Genomic DNA, 18,396 nt, shown 5'->3' with positions numbered 1-18,396 from the left:
TTTTCTGGGAAAAAGTGGGGGTGTGAGGGCAGGATACAAGTGCCCCCACTATCTGCGGGTGGTCATCCCCACTCTCCCTATCTCCTCCAGGGGCATTTCCCTAGAGAGCTGGGAGGAAAGTCCCCAACACCGCCTTTAGCCTGATGTTTCATCTCCCCTTTTAATCTCCCTCTGAAAACCAACCTGGCGACAGTGAGAACAATCATTTCATCCTCTTAAAGCCAGGAAGAAGGAGCAGCCAGTGCTTAAAAAAAGTGGGATTGGGCTGGGGTGAGAGGGACAGAAGAGACCAAACTAACTCAGTGTGCAGAGAATCAAACCCACGTAAGCGTTTCCTCTGCTCCAGTCAGCGCTGGAACTGATTTTTTCAATCCCTATTTGGGAGGCACAGCATGCATCCACCCTTAGGTAGCAGGAAGACGCTCAAGAATTTGTCTTTCTGAGAAACCTTTTATTTGGCACGATCAATGGTAGTGTTTTTCAGAGCGAAGCCATTCCTTCCTCCCCCCACTGAGAAAAGCCTTGAGAGAGAGGCTTCTGCTGCACTCACTGTGCACAAAGCCCTGCTCCAAGGCAGGTCCTGCTGCGATGCAAGGAAAATTTAGATTGTCCTAAGAACATGTGGGTGTGGAAAGTCCACCCTTTGGATTTACAGAAGCTCACTGCCAACTTTTTTGGTAGTAAGAAGCAGACTGACCCCAAAACTTTCATTGTGAAGGCCTCAGAAAACAGCTGGATCAAAGGCCGAGAAGCCCCCATTTCTGGGGTCAGGAAGGTGGGGCTGCTACTTGGGGTCGTGAGCAGCAGCTGCACCTCAGAGGTCTAAGCACTGTTCCTATGCTGGAGCTTTGCCAGGGCTTCAGGAGAAGCAGGGTCAGGAGCTGAACTGTATCCCTGCAGCGTGTCCCAATGCACGACTGCCTTAGCAGAGAACCAGACAATCCTGTTAAGGACTCACAGAAGCCTTGACAAAAAAAAAATAAAAAAACCCCAACGCTAAAAAAAAAACAAAAACAAAAACACCCCCCCCAAAAAACAGCCCTTGGGGCAAGATATTCCACTGTCATGCCCTTGAAACAAAGCTATCCTATCATCATTACTTTGCCCCCTCTCAGGAGCATGAGGGACAGTGAGAAGCAGGGAGCCTCTTCCCTGCTCCCTCCCCAGCTGGCCTGTCCCAGCATTTTAACTCTCCATTTGGCTCACTGCTCCGTCCTGGCCCTCCAGAGACTTTTCTGGCTGAGGGGTAGACAAGTGTTCCAGCTCGTAATGTCCGTTCTTCGCGGCCACCACGCTGCTCGGGTCGCCCTTTTCCTCCGCCAGCTTTTTACTCCTTTTGCTCTCGATGATCTGCTGGAGCTGCCGCCCGGCATAGTTCGGTTTGGCCGTGAGCGCGGTGGAGGGCACGGTGAGCCCCAGGATTTCAGGGACCATGTAGGGCCGGAGCCAGCCCACCAGCGGGGTGCTGCCGGGGGTGTAGTGGGTTTGCCTGTGATAGAAGAGCAGCCCGTCAACCTGCGGACAGGAGAGAGTGAATGAAAGGGCAGAGCTGAGGCTCCCGCAGGTGGATGACCGGGCGCCAGGCGACAGCTCTGCTCTCCATTTGCAGGCCAAAACCAACAGCTGGATCATTTTTCCCCAAGCAGTGCAATAAACAGCGGAAGGGAAAGAAGAAACCTGCAGAGCTCCTGCCCTGAAAGATCAGCGACTCCCAGGTGGCTTTAAATTGTCAAAGGCAAACAATTCCAGCCCGCTGTCGGCACAGAGCAGCATCCTCTGGATGCTCTCATCCCACTCTGCAGAAAAGCCAGCGGGTTTCTGAATGAGGCAGCCCACTTTACTGGATTAGGGTTATTTTAAATAATACATTTGGAAAGTAATTAGTCCAAGTGCATGATGCCAAGGAGCCCTGATTCCTAACAGCTCTTTTAACTGGTGTATGCCAATAAAATTCTTAATGTTTCCCAGGAGAGAACTTCTCCAGCAATCAATGACAGTTAAGGGCACTCAGGACTTTGAAGATTTAGGCTTAACTCTTGTGCTACTATTTCCACACTCTGCAGTGCTGCAGCTGTCTGACATTTTCCCCACTTTCCTGCCACGCTCAGGGATTCTCATTCCCCCTCTTCCTGTGCTTCCCAGGGTGTGCTCTGTGAGGCTGGATCTTGTTGTCAGGCTGACTAACGCTGAAGGTGGTGCTCAGCTTCAAAATCTCTTAAAAAGCCATTTGGCTATGAAGAAGAGTGGCTGAGTGGGCAGAAGAGAGGAGAACAAAAGCCCATCTCGGGATGAATTGCTCCCAGGACCCTCCCCAAGCCTACAGCCCCCAGAACAGACACCCAGGCTGAGCACAGCACAGAGCAGCATCTATCCATTTCTGCTCCATGGATGCTAACCTATGGCAGAGACAGTAAAGTTCCTGGTACTACTCTGTTCACAATTTTCAGTCACTGTTAACATCTTGCAAAATAATCCCAGAAAAAGGGGGATTCCTCTGCTAGGAAAACATAAAACTAGAACAGAAAGCATCATGATGAACTTGTGTAACCCCTAAAGTGCAAAGCTTTTCCCTCCCCCTGCCTCTTGGGAACAGCCAGATTCTGCAGCACCCCAGCATATCCAGCCCATTCCTGTGGATGCATGGCACTTGATGAGCAAGAGGGATACTCCAGCACCCACAGGAATGTTTTGGTAAAGATCAGAGCCTGGAAATGCCTTCCAGACTGTTCCAAATATCTTCCCCAAGATGGAGAATTCAAAGGAGTTCAGCCTGGTGAAGTTAGGTCATGTTCTCCCTTCCTTGATTTAAGTGACTCCCATATTCCTTCCCGTTTATTTAATTTGTTGGCTGGGTCCCTACCCTGAGTCACTGCAGTGACAGCAGCCACACGAGAACAAGGGCTGACACTGTCCCTAAACGACAGAACCCGAGGAGAGACTGGCCTGGCAGGGTTTCACACTCCACAGCCACGCTTTCCAGATTCTAGATGCTTAACAGTCCTCCCATTCCTTCACACCGGGGTTTCTCAGAGGCTTTGGCTCCCCTGCCTTTGTGGAAACCTGAGCGTGGTTTTACTCAGATCTGTGAGAAGGACAGTAGCTCTTAAGATCCACTCCAAAAACCACTTGAAATTCAGAGCCAGTCAACTGATCCAAAGTCCACTGAACTCAGGGGAATAAAATTCTGCTGAATAGAGCGGGTCAGGCCCTAACTCTCAGGTTACAGATTAACTCTGAAGTCCCAAATCCGAAAGCACTGACCACCTCTGCTGCCACCACACACACGAGATTCCTGTCAGGATCACCAGATGCTGGGCCCAAGACTAAGACCACCTCTGCTATCCTTCACTATCCATAACCAGGATCTATTTTCTGTGCCGGTGGTGGAAGCTGTTTTGGGGGATTTTTGGGCTCCCTCTTGTGGCACACCAGAGGGACCCACGGCTCCTTTCATTCTGGAAGCAGCACCATGGTTCCAGTGTGTTGAGCCAATTACACCACATTTCACTTCTTGGGGTTACACCCCAATGTATCAAAAGACCAGGGGGGGCAAATCACAGCTGGATTACACATCTGGAGTCCGTTCAGCTCCATCTCCTGCTCCATAGTTTCACAATGGCCTCTTTCGTAGCCCAAAAGTTTCCCACTCTGACCACAGCGAGGCAACACTCCTCAGCCTTTCCTCTTGGGACCAGATGCCTCAGGAAGGAATGAAGCTTTTACTCAGGAAAGACAGGAATGACTGTTTCTACAGAGGCACTCAGAGATTTGTCATTAAGCAAGTCAGTTGCAGGAAAGCTGGGACTTTCTGACTCACTCTGATGGCTGTCCTGGCTTTGACAAGCAAAGTCAGCCCTCACAGACAAATTAGTGTCCCTTAATTTAAACCTGCACTTATACTAATGGCTAACTTGGGATGGGGCAGCACAAGAGACTATCACATCAATGTGGCTTTTGCCTTTGCAGGACAAGGAACCTCTGTGGAGGCTGTTCCGGGTGTGGGGCTGAGACTGGGCACTCCTAGGAACTGCAGCTGAAGGAGCTTCTGGCTTCCAGATGTTGTCACTGGGCCGGAATGCCACTGCCTCCTCCATCCTCTCCCCCTCCAGTGAGAAGTCAGCCAGGGCAGGCAAAAGCAGCCAGAGCTGATTCCATGAGGGCCTGTGACTCACTGCTCACAACCACATGGAGCTGAGCGAGGTGGCACGTGGATTTGCCTGTCTTGCCCTTCCCCAAAGGTCAGAATAGCACAACAGTTTTGTCAGGTGAGGTTTAGGGTGGATATGAGGAACAGATTCTTCCCTCAGAGGGTGGTTGGGCAATGGAACAAACTCCCTAGGGAACTGGTCATGGTCCTAAGCTTGCCAGAGCTCAGGGACCCTTTGGACAATGCTCTCAGGCACGTTGTGGGATTGCTGGGGCTGTCCTGTGCAGGGCCAGGAGTTGGACTTTGATGATTCTAGTGGGTCCCTTTCAACTCAGGATATTGTAAGATTCTATGATTCCACTTCTAAAGCTGATGAAGCGAACACAGGTGTTCTGTTCAGCCATTTCTGTCACAGCCATCCTCCCCCAGCTCCAGTACACCTCAGGCACCCACTCTGAAGACCCAAACCCCTCAGAAACCATTGGGATATTACGATCACCCTTCTCCTTCCTTCCCAGAAAACAGCCAGGTGCCTTGGACATAGAATATGGAAGCAGCCAGACTAAGGAAACCCATGCAAGCCCACATAGAGCCATGGGCAGTACCAACTTTGGCCCTAAAGAGGTCAGCTGTCCATCACACTGCTATGTGAACGTGAGTTGTGCTGCTTCTGGAGGCAGCCTGAGTGTCCCTATCAACACTCTCATCCCAAAATGCTTTTTCAGACCCAGCCAACTGCAGCAAGGGCAGCACAAACACATGGAATGCTGTGGTTTAACTCTTGCTTATCTGTGTGGTTGGATGAAGCCTGTACCTGTTGACAAGGCAACAGATCAACCATGGGCATAAAGGCATCCATCCCACACACACAGGGAAACAGCAGCGCAGCTCAGCAAGCTTCCTGCAGCTTTGGGAGAGCAAATTCCCAAGCAGAGGGGATGCACCTCTCTCCCAGCACTGGCAGAGGCACAGCAGGGCTGTTGCTGAGGCTGAGGTCCAGGCCCCCACCCGGGTGTTCTCACCTCAAAGGGGAAGTCCGTAGCCAGCAGCTCACACAGGCTGTCCGAGGAGCAAGGGAAGTTCTGCAGGCCCACAAATCTGTACTGAAAGAGTAAGAGAGGGTTAGAGGCCAACTGTGTGGCCTAAAGGCAAACAAGTTGCTGAGTCCAGCACCGGTGCAGAGGCAGCTAAGAAGGAAGGATTCCCCCAGTGCAGGATCCAGCATGAAAGGGAAAGGGTGAGGAACAGCTCCCACATGCTCCTGATACCTTTTTTCCCAAGCACCCAAGACTGCACGAAGGACCTTTCAGGAGATGTTCTTTTAACCAAAAGAGAAAATTATGACCTCCAGGCAGGATGCAAAGTAGACAGACATCTGTTCCAGGCTGCTGGCTCAGCCAAGTCAATCTTTCAACCCAGGAAATGAAAGCTGAAACGACCCCCCTTCATTAGGTAGCTATCTTCTGGATATTCCTGTTGGGAGTCAGAACAGGATGTTCTCTGAACACAGACACCTTCACTGCAGTCAGCCCCATTTATCACTGAGATGCTTAGCTCACAGGAGCTGCTCTGCTTGGCTGTGCCTGAGCAGAGAAATCCCTCATGTCTGTACCCAAAAATCATGTTCCAAGCTGCTGTGGGTTCTAGGTCTGACCTCCATACGTAAGTCTTCAAAGGAAGACTTTTTATCCTGGCTCAGCAGGGATTCCAGGTGGCAATCCAGCATTCATCCAAACAACTTCAATGATCAGTTTAAACAGAGGGAAGGCTTAAAGCTTTACAAACCCACAAGACTGCAAGAATAAGCCCCAATGTAGTCAGGCTGCCAACCAACACTGCCCCTGCAGAAACCACACTGGTTTTCCATTCCATTTCAAAGGAAAGCTAAAAACAGCATGGAAGTTAGCTGATACCCTGCAGTGTGATATCCCTCAGCACTTTGGATGGGGGAAATAAATCCCACTGCACTCATTTACAATATTCAGTGGTTCCATTTACATCCTGACCACGGCATCCCATTTCATCAGATGTACACTTTGAAGCCTGATCCATGAGGAGAAAGAAAAAAAGAAAGAAAGCTTCCGCTTGTGAAAGAAACTGCTGAAGCCTGCTGAACAGGAGAGCTTACCCCTCAGCCTCCTTCTCAGTACAAAAGGACTTACTGGATTAATCCTGCTTGTCTCTCCCAGCCCTTTCTCCTCTTGGATCTTTGAGGACAGCCAGAAGAATCTGAAGTCAGTCTGTGAAAGGACACAGAGAGTTAGTGACCATTCACTACACATCACCCATCAGCACCTGCTGAGTGTCTTCACTCCTCTGCATTCACCTGGGAGATTTACAAAATCGACCTCACCTACAGAACCAGCACCCCAAACCCTGCTACTGCCCCACAAAACATGTACATAATTCCAGCAGCCCCAAAGCTGTAAAGACGCTGGTGCTTGGGAGAAATATCCACATTTTGCAGAGCGAGCTACATACAGTGCTGGAGCACTGCATCTCAGGGAACAACAGGGAGGGCAGGGATTCAGTACCTGGCAATCATAAACAGGGTGTCCTCTCCAGCACATCACATCGAGGATATAGTAGGTTCGCTGGGCCTCATTGTAGATACAGTCCAGGATGGTGTACACTGCACACACAAACACAGGGAGGTCCATACCTGCTCCAGACTCTGCCTAACCCAATTGGCAAACGCCAGGCCACAGCTCTCCAGCATTAATCCTGCCCTGATGTAAGGCTGCCGGGTGCAGAGGAACCCCCTTCTGTTAACACAAACTGTGACCGCAAAAAGCCTTGAGCTTGAGGAGTCCCATGAGGCTACAAAGGGACCAGCCAGAGGCATATTTCAGAAAATGGCATTTGCCAGGGAATAAACCTCTTTCTTTCTGGGCCAAAAAACTGAACTCCCAAGAGGTAGTAAGGAAGATGACAGCACACACAGGTCTCTTTTAGAGGACAGAGAGGATATTGGGGTTTAAGAGTGTCAGTCAATCAGGCTAATTAAAAGATGTGACGGGACAAAGGGCAATGGTTTTAAACAGGAAAAAGGCAGTTTTAGATTAGATGTTAGGAAGAAATTCTTCCCCGTGAGGGCGGTGAGGCCAGAGAAGCTGTGGCTGCCCCATCCCTGGAAGTGTTCAAGGCCAGGTCAGATGGGCCTTAGAGCAACCCGGGATAGTGGAAGGTGTCCCTGCCCATGGCAGGGGGATGGAACAAGATGACCTTTAAGATCCCTTCCAAATCCAAACCATTCTGGGACTCCATGTGCTTATCTAGCATAAAGGTATTTGTCCACATCTAGTTATCTCCAGAGACACAGAAACAGGCCTGAGGTTGACTACCTATCAGCACGAAAAAGGGCATAGCTCTGGGGCTCAGGGGAGCTGGAGGAGCAGCACTGAGCCTGCCAGCAAACACATTCCCAGGCAGAAGCAGGCAGCTCCCCTCCCTCTATCCCAAATGTCTCCTCACACCTGTACCTTTCTCACTGACTGAGTTGTGCCGGTTCCCCCCCGGCAGCAGGGATGGGAACCTGTTGACACAGAAGCCACTCTTGGTGTAAGCTGCTGTTGTGCCCTGTGAGGAAAGAGGAGAGAGAAAACCCAGTCAAGCCAGCTTTATGTTGGCTGGAAACATAAACCAGGTCCTTTAGCAGCTGGTGAGACCCCCACCTCTGCTACCACTTACCCTGGAGGCCACGATGAGTGCCCTTTTCCCCACAGGACACACCACCACAACCCACTCCTGCTCCAGATCCGAGGGTACATCCACCAGCCACTCTGACAGCATCAGCTGCAGAGAAACCAGGAAAACCAGTTAGTAACAACTATCCTGAAGTTATGGACAATGAACAGCTCAAGAATAAAATAAGGAGGTTTTAACTTGGCTTCAACAGCTACACTGGGCATTTTAGAGGCAGCTGGCACTGCTTGTCACCCCCAAAAGGGCTCCTTCCCTCTCTCTCTCTCCCCCTAATCAACCTCAACCTGCCTAACACACTCTTCAAGTCTTTCTCTTGCTTCCCAGCTGTTGACTGAGCTTCAGACTACAGAACAGGGCTCACAGTCCTCGCTTGGCCACCTCACACCTTGGTCCCCACTCCAGCACTTTATTCTTAAAAACATGAAAGAGCTTAGAGATTCCAAAATATTAGGATTAAAGAGCCCAGAGAAACTGACCTCCTCAAACATTGCCCCAGTGGCTGTGTGCCTTTTAGGACCAATACAGCACCCAGGCTGATAAAACCCAGCTGAGTTTTCCTTTCCTTCCTGGTGACCCAAACACAGGGAAAGACAGAAATCTTTAGCTGAGTGTTGCCTAACGGGGTACTAATGCTGCTAGCTGAGCTGAAATCTCCCGAAGTGGGGAATGCAGTGGTGCAGGATTAATGGCTGGACTCAATGACCTTCGAGATCTTTTCCAACCTAAATGACTAAAGCACACAGGCGGCCCATCTCCACTTGTTTTCCTTTTGAACTCAGCATGTTTTGGAGGCAAACTGAAACACAGTTTCTCTCTGAGCACCAAGTCAGGCTGGACACATTCTTCTCAGCCCCAAAACGGCCATCACCGTGGCCTCAAACCACCCCACATCCCTCATCCTGGCCCTGTCTCACACCCACACCCCACCATGGGGACACAGGTGGCTCCTCACCTGATTGGCGTAGCGCTTGGGCAACTTTTTGCCAGCATCCACGTCCATCTCCTCTTCCTCCGCATCTTCCCCATCCTTCTCCTCGCCCTCGCTCTCCATCCCTGCCCAGTCGTCCTCTGCCAGCCTCCTGGCATGGTTCACGTAGTCCAGCCGCCTCCTTGGGGGGCGAGGAAACAACCCAGCGGGGAGGCAAGGTCACCCACCGCACCCCACACCCAACCCGGGCCGCCTCCCCACACGCAGCCCTAGGGCGGCCTAACGCGGCCCGCCCGCCCCCCGCGCCCCCATCCCTGGCGGCGCCCCCTCGCCCGCTCCCGCGCTCACTCTCTCTGGATGCGGAGGAGGCGCTGCCGGCGCTCGACCTGCCCAGAGCCGCCGCGGGGCTTGTACGCGGCCAGGCGGGGGTGCGGCGCGGCCGGGCTGAAGGGCCCCGCCAGCCCCACGCCCGCCGCCAGCGCCGCGCTCAGCTCCTCCATGGCAACCCCCGCGCGCCGGCCGCTTCCGCCCGGGCCGCGCCCGCAGCGCCCCCGCGCGGCTCGGAGGCCCCGGCGCCCCCCGCAGCCCGCTCTGCCCGTGCCTCAGTTTCCCCCTCCGCCCGGGGGCTGGGAAGGGACGCCGCGGGCCGTGACCGGGCACGGCCGAGGGGAATATCCCGGCAGAGACGCAGGAGCAGCCAGTGCCTCCGCGGGCGAGGATTCGCGCCCCCGGGCCCGGCTGCCTGCAGAGGGCAGCGTGCGGCTGGCCAAGCCGGGCCGGGCTGCTGCTCGCTGCGAACCGGACGGCGGAGCGGGGAGCGCCGCGCTGCCCTGCGTCACGGGAGGCTGGCGGCTGGCTCCGCCACCCCCTCCGGCAACGGGACCGGCACCGGCAGCGGGACCGGCATCGGCACCGGCAACGGGACCAGCCCCGGTACCGCCCCCGGCAGCGGGACCAGCCTCGGCACCGGTTCCGCCATCCCCACTGGCAACGGGACCAGCCCCGGCACCATCTCCCCCACCGGCACCGGCATCAGCACCGGCACCCCCGCCAGCCCCACCGCCGTCCCCTCCACCTCCGTCCTGCGTGAGATTTACGGATTTCAGGGAAAAACCAAACCCCACCAGCCGCCGGGAAAGTCGGCCCGGAAAGGAAATCCCGGGATCACTGGGAGGTTGGGCAGGGTTTGGGGTCGTTCCTGACGATTTCCCAGCACCCACCGACAGCTGGCAGGGGAAAATTTGGGGTGTTTTATCCACAGGACCCCCGAGAAAAGTCGCTTGGGATATATCTCCTCGCTGGCAGCCAGAGGTTTTCCTCACGGAAAGTGAAACCTCGGGATCGGCGTCCCAGCGAGATAAACCCTGCGTGGACATGGCAGAGCCCGGCTCTTGGGCCGGCCGGGATTCACATCCCGGAGGAGCCGGGGAAACGCCGCTCGCCTGACCAGGAATCTTGTTTTTATTCAGGAAATGTCGTTTTTCACTGGGGAATGTTGTTTTTTAACTGGGGAATGTTGTTTTTAACAGGGGTGCCGGGATCGGGGGGGTCACTTGGACACACGGAACTTGGCGTCACCTCGTAAGGGATTTCTTCTTCACCGTTTTTTTTTTTTAATTTCTCTGGGAAACCGGCCAAGCCATTTCCCACAGCGCGTGGTGGTGATCCCGGAGCCGAGCGAGCCTGTGGTATTGCCTGGGGGGGTTGTTTTGGCTGGGGGGATTGCGTTCCGCTGTGTCCCCCCCTCCTCTTCCCGACCCGCGACCGGCCATGGCGTTGAAAGCCAGAGCGCTTTACAACTTCCAGAGCGAAAACAAAGAGGAGATCAGCATCCAGGAGAACGAGGAGCTCGTCATCTTCAGTGAGAACTCCCTGGACGGGTGGTTACAGGGCCAAAACAGCCGCGGGGAGACCGGCCTCTTCCCTGCTTCCTATGTCGAGATCCTCCGCTCCCGGTCAGGCTCCAACTACACGGACTACTCCAGCAGCCCGGCCGGCTCCCCCGGGCACGACTCCTCCTTCTACTCAGCATCCCCCAATCCCGGCATCTCCTACCAGGGCAGTTTTGAGGACGACGATGATGATGATTGGGATGACTGGGACGATGCGTGCACGGTGGTGGAGGAGCCCCGGAGCGCCCCGGGTACCAACGGGCACCCCTCACCCAATCTGCAGTACCCGGAGGCCTATGGCCACCACCAGCATGCCGGTTACCGGCCCAAGCCGGCGCTGGAGAGGCAGGATAGCATGAGCTCCTCCAAGAGGGGCAGCGTGGTGGGGAGGAACCTCAACCGCTTCTCCTGCTTCGTCCGCTCCGGTGTGGAAGCCTTCATCCTGGGCGACGTGCCCCTGATGTCCAAGATCTCTGAGACATACTGCATCGAGATGGGCTCCAGAGGTCCCCAGTGGAGGGCGAACCCCCACCCCTTCATCTGTTCCGTGGAGGACCCCACCAAGCAGACCAAGTTCAAGGGCATCAAGAGCTACATCTCCTACAAGCTGACCCCCAGCAACATCAACTCGCCCGTGTACCGGCGGTACAAGCACTTCGACTGGCTCTACAACCGCCTCCTGCACAAGTTCACGGTGATCTCGGTGCCCCACCTGCCTGAGAAGCAGGCCACTGGCCGCTTTGAGGAGGACTTCATTGAGAAGCGCAAGCGGCGACTGATCCTCTGGATGGACCACATGACCAGCCACCCCGTCCTCTCCCAGTACGAGGGCTTCCAGCACTTCCTCTGCTGCCGTGACGAGAAGCAGTGGAAGCTGGGCAAACGCCGGGCGGAAAAGGATGAGATGGTGGGTGCCAGCTTCCTCCTCACCATCCAGATTCCCACGGAGCACCAGGACCTGCAGGACGTGGAGGACCGCGTGGATGCCTTCAAGGCCTTCAGCAAGAAGATGGACGACAGCGTCCTGCAGCTGACCAACGTGGCCTTGGAGCTGGTCCGCAAGCACGTGGGGGGCTTCCGGAAGGAGTTCCAGAAGTTGGGCAATGCCTTCCAAGCCATCAGCCACTCCTTCCACATGGACCCTCCCTACAGCTTGGATGCCCTCAACAACGCCATCTCCCACACAGGCAAGACGTACGAGACTGTGGGGGAGATGTTTGCTGAGCAGCCCAAGAATGACCTGTTCCTCATGCTGGACACGCTTTCCTTATACCAAGGGCTCCTCTCCAACTTTCCAGACATCATCCACCTCCAGAAAGGTAAGGAGGCCTTCTTCTCCCTGACCCCATGTGAGTGGGAATGGTGTGGGGAGTGGGAACGGTGTGGGGAGTGGTATGGGGATGCAATGAGGAAATCCTTTGTTGGGCCATGAAGGGAATGGGAAATGAGGATGGGAATGAGAATGGAAACCATTGTCTGTGGCTCCTAGGGAAGCAGTGTGGTCCCCGCTGGCACAGCCCTCCAGTCACCCCAGCTGGGAGAGGCTGCTAGGGCTATTGGGTCCAGGGTCTGACCCAGTGATGCTGTGGGCTCCATAACTGCTGCTGGTGCTTCCTTTGTGGGGATCAGCATGGGTGTCACTCCTTGCAGACCATTAGCAGGAGCCAGCACCACTGCTGGTGGCTTTGTGGTGACCTGCCCGGCACCTCTTGAGCATCCCACCCACTGCCACTTGTCCCTCCTCATCCTCCCTCCCTGCCGAGGTGGCAGATGGGTGGCCAGCAGGGATGCTGGAGCTTGCTCTCTCAGGGCTGGGACATGGCTGGATATGGCCTTGAGTGGGCCAGAGGAGCAGAGTGGGCTGTGCAGGGCAGTGGGATGGGGACATGTCCATGGGGGATGACACACTGAACCTCCTGGGGACAACCAAGGTCACACTTTTCAGGAGTATGTCCCTGCACTTCTGGGTCCAGGAGTGGGTTAGCACACCTTGGCTGTCAGAGCTCCCTGCATCCCATTTGTCCTAGTTCCCTGGAGTTGCTGGGGTCAGAGGGGGTGAGAAGTGTTTTCTGTGCTCTTCCTGGAGTGGGTGGCAGGCAGGGAGGACTCGGTGGCCCTTTGCACCCAGGCTGACGCAGCTGGGTGTGGGAGCAGGGCCGAAGTCCACACACTCCTCCCAGCCCAGCTGCCCATAGCAGGGAGGGGACACCCACACTAACATCCTCAGATTTTGGGGGACAAGTTTTCCCCAGGGTGAAACCAGGGCTGTCTGTGTCCAAGCATCCAGGGATGTCTGTGCCTCGCTGCACGTCCCTGGGGGAGGCTGGGAAGGCAAAGGGAGCAAGGAGAGTACAATCCTGCCCCAGCAGCTTCTATGCCTTTCCTCCCAGTGTTGTTTACCCATGGAGAGGGGCTGGATCCCGTCCGGAAGCGAGGCTGCGTGGGCAGAGCGGAAGGCAGGATTTGGCCTCCAACCTTTGCTTCTTCCTCCTCCTCATCCTCTCTGCTGGGAGCAGGGTTGGTGCAGCGGGAGCACTGTAACCCCGGGTCTGGTGCTCCCGGCAAGGGGCAGGGATAAGGGAAAAAAGCCCAGTGCAGGCCAGATCTTGTTTTTAGTTTTTTAGCCTCTGTGCTAATGAGGGGGAGGAATGCAGGGCTGGAGCCAGGCAGGATTCTTTCGAAACTGAGCTGTAAAAAAACATGGAGAGGGAAAAACTGGTGTCAGAGCATCAGCTGCCTCTGGGAGAGGGAGATGGTTTCCCAGCTGAGCTCCAGACAGCACCACACGCCCTTCCCCCATCCTGGTTCACTGCCTCCTGGTCTGGGGTCTCCCAGGGCTGCTCCTGACCCCCATTTATGGGATACCATGGAATATTTGGAGGGCAGTGCTTGGCTGTGCTAACGCTGCCCTGCATTTTTAGCTTAGCACCCAAAGCCTTGAGTTGCAGCCCTCCAGGAGCCCAGACCCCAAAACCAGCTCAACATGAGGCTGTGTGCTCAGAGATGGGATGGAAAAGGAGCTGGGGAGGCCAGAGTCCAGAGGGAAAAGGCTCCTGGTCTTTCCCTGCCTGGAGGAGAGGGATGGGTTCGATGGGCATAGGGAGATGCAGGTAGATCCCTCCTTTACTCATGTGGGGCAGCTCTGCGCCTCTGCTTTGAGTCCAGGCTGGTGCCCTAGCATGGAGGGCGGTGGGATCAACCAGGAAGGCCAGGGAAGGGTCACGCAGATCCGCCAGCCTCTCATCCTGCTCCCTGCCTTGCCAGGCGCCTTCGCAAAGGTGAAGGAGAGCCAGCGGATGAGCGACGAGGGCAGGATGGACCAGGAGGAGGCTGACGGGATCCGCAAGCGCTGCCGCGTGGTGGGCTTCGCCCTGCAGGCCGAGATGAACCACTTCCACGAGCGCCGCGTGGCTGACTTCAAGAGGATGATGCAGTCCTACCTAAGACAGCAGATCGTCTTCTACCAGCGCGTCAGCCAGCAGCTGGAGAAGACACTGCGCATGTATGACAACCTCTAACGCCTCCACTTGCTCTGCCCGCAGCCTCGCACGCCTCCTCTGTCTGTGGCAGACTGAGAACTAACAGGAACTCATCACGCTAGAGACCAAATAACTTTGGGCTTTCCTCCCCCTTCCCGGGCCTGTGGGGAAGGGCTCGCCCGCGGGTTGGCCGTGCCACCTCTTTCCCTGGGTCCTCCTACCCTGCCATGGGTCTGGTGGGAGCACGGGAGGCTCACAAGAGAGACAGATGTGGAGGTAACAGTGCTGCCCAGTGATTTTTAGCTTTCTGAAAACCCACTCTCCTGGAGCAGAGGCAGGTGCATCCCAGCCTGCTGGGAGAAGAAGTCCAAGCGGTCAATATTTTGCACACTAAAAGCTTTTCTGATGGAAAAAAGAGAAGGAAACAGGTCTTTATTTGGAAGAGATTTTTTTGTTCGTTTGTCATGAGATATTTTCAATATTTTCCATTTTTCTGCAGCATTTTTACTGATCAGTTTTTAACTAGATGCCCAGAGGCGAAGGGAAGTCTCTTTCTTGAGCATGGCTGCTGACTGGGAAAAGGGAGAAGAAAAAAAAAAAGGGAAAAAAAAAAGCCCCACAGCCTTTTCAATAAAATTGTTGTTAGAAAAAACACCAACCCGCTTCCCAGAGATGTCTGTGGAAAATGGAGCTGCTTCAGGATCCTGGGGAAAGCTCTGCATCTGAGCATCCCCTGGCTGCCAGTCAGCTTCAGATATCCCTGTGCCATGGAGGGAATGATCCTGGGAGGGCATCCCACAGTAACCACCCTCCTGCTCTTCAGGCAACCCACCAAGGGGCAAATCCTGCCCCGCTTTGCACCGCTCAGAGCCTGGGGCAGCGTGTGGCTGCCTGGGAGGCAGCGGGGCTGGCACGGGGGCCTTGTTTTCGAAGGGAAATGGCTGGGATAAATCACAGCGAGGAAAGTTAGGGCCGCCTTGGCCTGGCTCCAGGGATAAAATTAGCCCCGGCATGCAGGCCAGCGGGGTATTGTTAAACTAACAGCGACACTGGGAATGCGGCAGGCTGCGCTCCATCCTCCCGGAGCCCTCCCCAGCCTGCACGCTCGAGTACAGCCGGCCGTGGTGCACATCCTCCCTCCTGCGTCCGGCAGCCAGGCCAGTCCCCTTCCCACGGCCCCATCCCACATCCTACCCCAAACTCATCCCACCCTGTTCACATCCTACGTTGGTTCCATCCTACCCCGTTCTCATCACATCTCACCCCAACCCCATCTCATCCCAACCCCATCCTTCCACAGCTCCTACCCTGGCCCCATTCTGTTCTGTTCCCATCCTACCCAGGCTGCATCCTTCCATGGCACTATCCCATACCATTCCTATCCCACCCCAGCCCCATCCCACTCTGGCCCCATCCTATCCCAACCCCATCCTTCCACAGCTCCTACCCTGGCCCCATTCTGCTCTGTTCCCATCCTACCCAGGCTGCATCCTTCCATGGCACTATCCCATACCATTCCTATCCCATCCCAGCCCCATCCCACTCTGGCCCCATCCTATCCCAACCCCATCCTACTGCAGCTCCATCCTACCCTGGCCAGATACTACCTTGGCCCCATCCCATGCTGGTCCCATCCTACCCCAGCCCCATCCCAACCCAGCCTCATCCCACCCTGGCCACATCTCTCCTTGGCCTCATCCCACCCCAGCAGCCATGGGAATGGTGTCTGACCCCTGTGCTAATCCCACTGGAGTGACTGGCCTCTGGCCCTGCTGGTCATGCTCTGGATGACTGTGGTGGCCTTGGCCCCATGTTGAGGCCAGATGCTGTGGGATGGTGTGTCCCTTCCCCCAGCCCCGCTCCCTCGGGGAGCACAATGGGCACTGGGACTGAGCCTGCCACTGCCATCCCCGGGCAGGCAGCCAGCCTCTGGCACTGCAAGCAGCCTCCGGAGCTGTGTCAGCATCCCAGCTTCCCTGGACCTGCCTGGGCAAGAGGATTCCTCTGCCTGGGATCCCCCATGGCAGCACAGTCCCTGAGATGTACTGAAGCAGGATGTGCAGCTGGAGTGAGGAGATGTCCCAGTGCCCAGGAGTTTATCTTCTGCTCTGGTGTCCTGGCATTGGGATGGGGATGGGATAGGGTCCCTGCAGGCTGCATGCACCCCCTTGGAAGGCTTGTGCCTCAGTTTCCCCAAGGGTGCATCAGTGCTCTCTGTGGTCCTTCGGCACCCACAAAGGTCTCCCTGCCCCACCAGCCATCCCTCTCTGTACCCTCATGTCTGGACCATGCTCCCAGGGCACAGCAAACCCATTGGCTGGGAGAATCTGTATCCCATTAACATTCCTACCTTTTCCCTCTGCCACCTGGCAGCAGGGCCCTCTCTGCCCACAGGCAAGCATTTCAGGGCCTGACCCTGCCTTGGCCAGATGGGGGACTTGAGTATCCTCCTGCTTCCCTCCACATCTCCAGAAGCATCCTACAAATGTGCCAAGGCTTGGAGGATGAAACTGGCTCCCAGCATCCCGGGCTGTCCCAGTGCTCCTGCTGCTGGACAGTGGAGGGGGGCCTGGGGGTGCACACAGTGCTCCACGTGCACCTGTGGTGTCAGTCAGTGCCTTTATTATCTGTGACACAGGCTGTTCCCTGCTCCCACAAGAGATAAAAAGCCAGAAAAAAGCACAGGGCTGAGAGGAAACGGCAGGAACACAGAGCAGATCCGCTTCCTCCTCCCACTTCCCAAGGCTGCTCCTGCGTGGGAAAGCCAAGGCCAAGGCCCTGTGTGAGTCTCGCCAGCATGACAGCAGGTTTTGGAAGTGGTGGTGGTGGCTGGGGCATCCACCCTGGAGAGCCCTGCAGCCAGCACCAGAAAGCCCATTGTTGCTTCCATTCCTGTGGGTGGCTTCTAGGAGCTTCTTCTCTTCAGGCCTTGCTTCAGAGTCTTGCTTCTCTTCAGGCCCCTCTCCACCTTGGATTGAGCTCTGGGAGACCACGGTTTGTATATGGGCCAGGCCAGCAGGCTGTAGGGACAACCTGCATCCAACCCCTGTACGTGCATCCTGAGACCAACAAGATGCTCCAGGGTGGGAGGACCCATTTTGGGTGCAGGATCAGCTGGGTTCCCATGAGGACCAGCCAAGCAGCTGGAAGGTGGAGGATGGGGATGCTGGGACAAGCAGAGCTGCTGATCAGAGGCTTGTGAGCCACATGGACACGCCAGTGTTCGATAATTCGGGATCAGCCACCAAAGCACTGCAGTGACCCAACCCAGCTCCTCCCATGGCAAAGGGGAGTGCAGCTCTTGGTGGGGCAGCCAGGCAGGATCGGGCTTGCCATGCATGCCATGCTGCTGGCACATGTTGGCAAGCATCTTGGAGAGGCACGGCTGCCAACGGGGAGCAGGGAGCAGTCCCGGGGGAGTAGGGAGAAGTCCTGCCTGCCTGTTGGGGCTGGCAGCAGCTCTGGGGATGGGGCTGTGGGATTTCACTGCCATCCCAACTGTGTCAGGAGGTAGATGAGTGTGTGCCTGTATAGAGGAGTAATTCCAGGTGGATGCAGGCATGGGGTGGCAATGGGTCAGGCAGAGGGAGACAGCTCAGACTGCCAGCTCCAATCCTTTAATTGCTGTGCTTCTCAAATATTTCCGAAGCATGACCCTGAGTCGGCTCCTCCAGGCAAGGATACGAGCACCAGCTGGTTCTCTTGGCTGTGGCTATAAATGCTGCCTCCTGCTCCCAGCCCAGGGCAATTACGGGAGATCAGTAGTGCCTGTGCTAGGGAGTGAGCTGGGAACAACCTTTAATTGGGATGTGCCAGCCCTCCTTGTTCCCCTGCTGCTGGTTTCCCCTCCCAGCTGTAGCCAATGTGATGCTCAGGTTAGACCCTGTCCCAGCTCTTTGTGCCAGCCTGGATTCCCTCTCTGGTTGCTGGGAAGGCACTGAGCCTGGGAAGTAGGTCCTGTGCTACGGGGGAGCTGTGTTTCTGGGTGTGTTATTTGTGCAGGAGGGGTGGAGAGCCCAGGCTCTGGGATGTGGTTATCCCTCCGTCATTGTCTATCTGCCTTGGAGTTGCTGGGTGTGGAAACAGAGGTCAGGCTTAATTTGTCTAAAATTTAAATTGCAGCTGGGCTGGGGAGCCTCGGTGGGCAGCAGCTGCAATGGGGGATGCTTTCTGATGTCCAGGTCCTCACCACTCCATACTTTCCCTAGGACCTGTGAAGCTCCTGTGGCTCTGCAGCTCAAATCC

General features: G+C 55.6%; 2 protein-coding genes across 3 annotated transcripts; one reads left to right on the top strand and one right to left on the bottom strand.

Annotated features, from left to right (window-relative positions):
- Positions 1 to 430: 430 nt before the first annotated feature.
- Positions 431 to 9,299, bottom strand: SNUPN (snurportin 1). Of its 2 annotated transcripts, XM_064668483.1 has the most exons (8): positions 9,129 to 9,298; positions 8,805 to 8,961; positions 7,838 to 7,942; positions 7,630 to 7,726; positions 6,682 to 6,779; positions 6,310 to 6,387; positions 5,170 to 5,250; positions 431 to 1,515 (listed from the first exon to the last, which is right to left on the bottom strand). In XM_064668483.1, exons 1-8 carry the CDS (start codon positions 9,278 to 9,280, stop codon positions 1,186 to 1,188), a joined length of 1,098 nt encoding a protein of 365 aa, XP_064524553.1. In that variant the 5' UTR covers positions 9,281 to 9,298; the 3' UTR covers positions 431 to 1,185. The 2 variants fall into 2 exon arrangements, with proteins under 2 accessions (XP_064524553.1, XP_064524554.1); XM_064668484.1 differs by lacking the exon at positions 5,170 to 5,250 and having other exon boundaries at positions 1,037 to 1,515; positions 9,129 to 9,299.
- A 234-nt stretch (positions 9,300 to 9,533) lies between these two features.
- On the top strand, positions 9,534 to 14,809 carry SNX33 (sorting nexin 33). Its single transcript, XM_064668481.1, has 2 exons — positions 9,534 to 11,991; positions 13,937 to 14,809. The coding sequence occupies exons 1-2, from the start codon at positions 10,551 to 10,553 to the stop codon at positions 14,188 to 14,190; spliced, it is 1,695 nt and encodes a 564-aa protein (XP_064524551.1). The 5' UTR covers positions 9,534 to 10,550; the 3' UTR covers positions 14,191 to 14,809.
- Positions 14,810 to 18,396: the final 3,587 nt, after the last annotated feature.

Source organism: Pseudopipra pipra, chromosome 12, assembly GCF_036250125.1.
Source record: "Pseudopipra pipra isolate bDixPip1 chromosome 12, bDixPip1.hap1, whole genome shotgun sequence".
NCBI classification, from domain to species: Eukaryota; Metazoa; Chordata; class Aves; order Passeriformes; family Pipridae; genus Pseudopipra; species Pseudopipra pipra.
This window is presented reverse-complemented; position numbering and strand designations above follow the sequence as displayed.

What these genes read in the sequence shown, in the direction of transcription:
- SNUPN (XM_064668483.1), bottom strand. Translation starts at nt 9,280, where the DNA reads ATGGAGGAGCTGAGCGCGGCGCTGGCGGCGGGCGTGGGGCTGGCGGGG. An exon ending in CACTCATCGTGGCCTCCAGG is followed by an intron (nt 7,727 to 7,837) that starts GTAAGTGGTAGC and finishes CTTTCCTCACAG; the next exon opens with GGCACAACAGCAGCTTACAC. An exon ending in ACCCTGTTTATGATTGCCAG is followed by an intron (nt 6,388 to 6,681) that starts GTACTGAATCCC and finishes GTCCTTTCACAG; the next exon opens with ACTGACTTCAGATTCTTCTG.
- SNX33 (XM_064668481.1), top strand. Translation starts at nt 10,551, where the DNA reads ATGGCGTTGAAAGCCAGAGCGCTTTACAACTTCCAGAGCGAAAACAAA. An exon ending in CATCATCCACCTCCAGAAAG is followed by an intron (nt 11,992 to 13,936) that starts GTAAGGAGGCCT and finishes CTGCCTTGCCAG; the next exon opens with GCGCCTTCGCAAAGGTGAAG.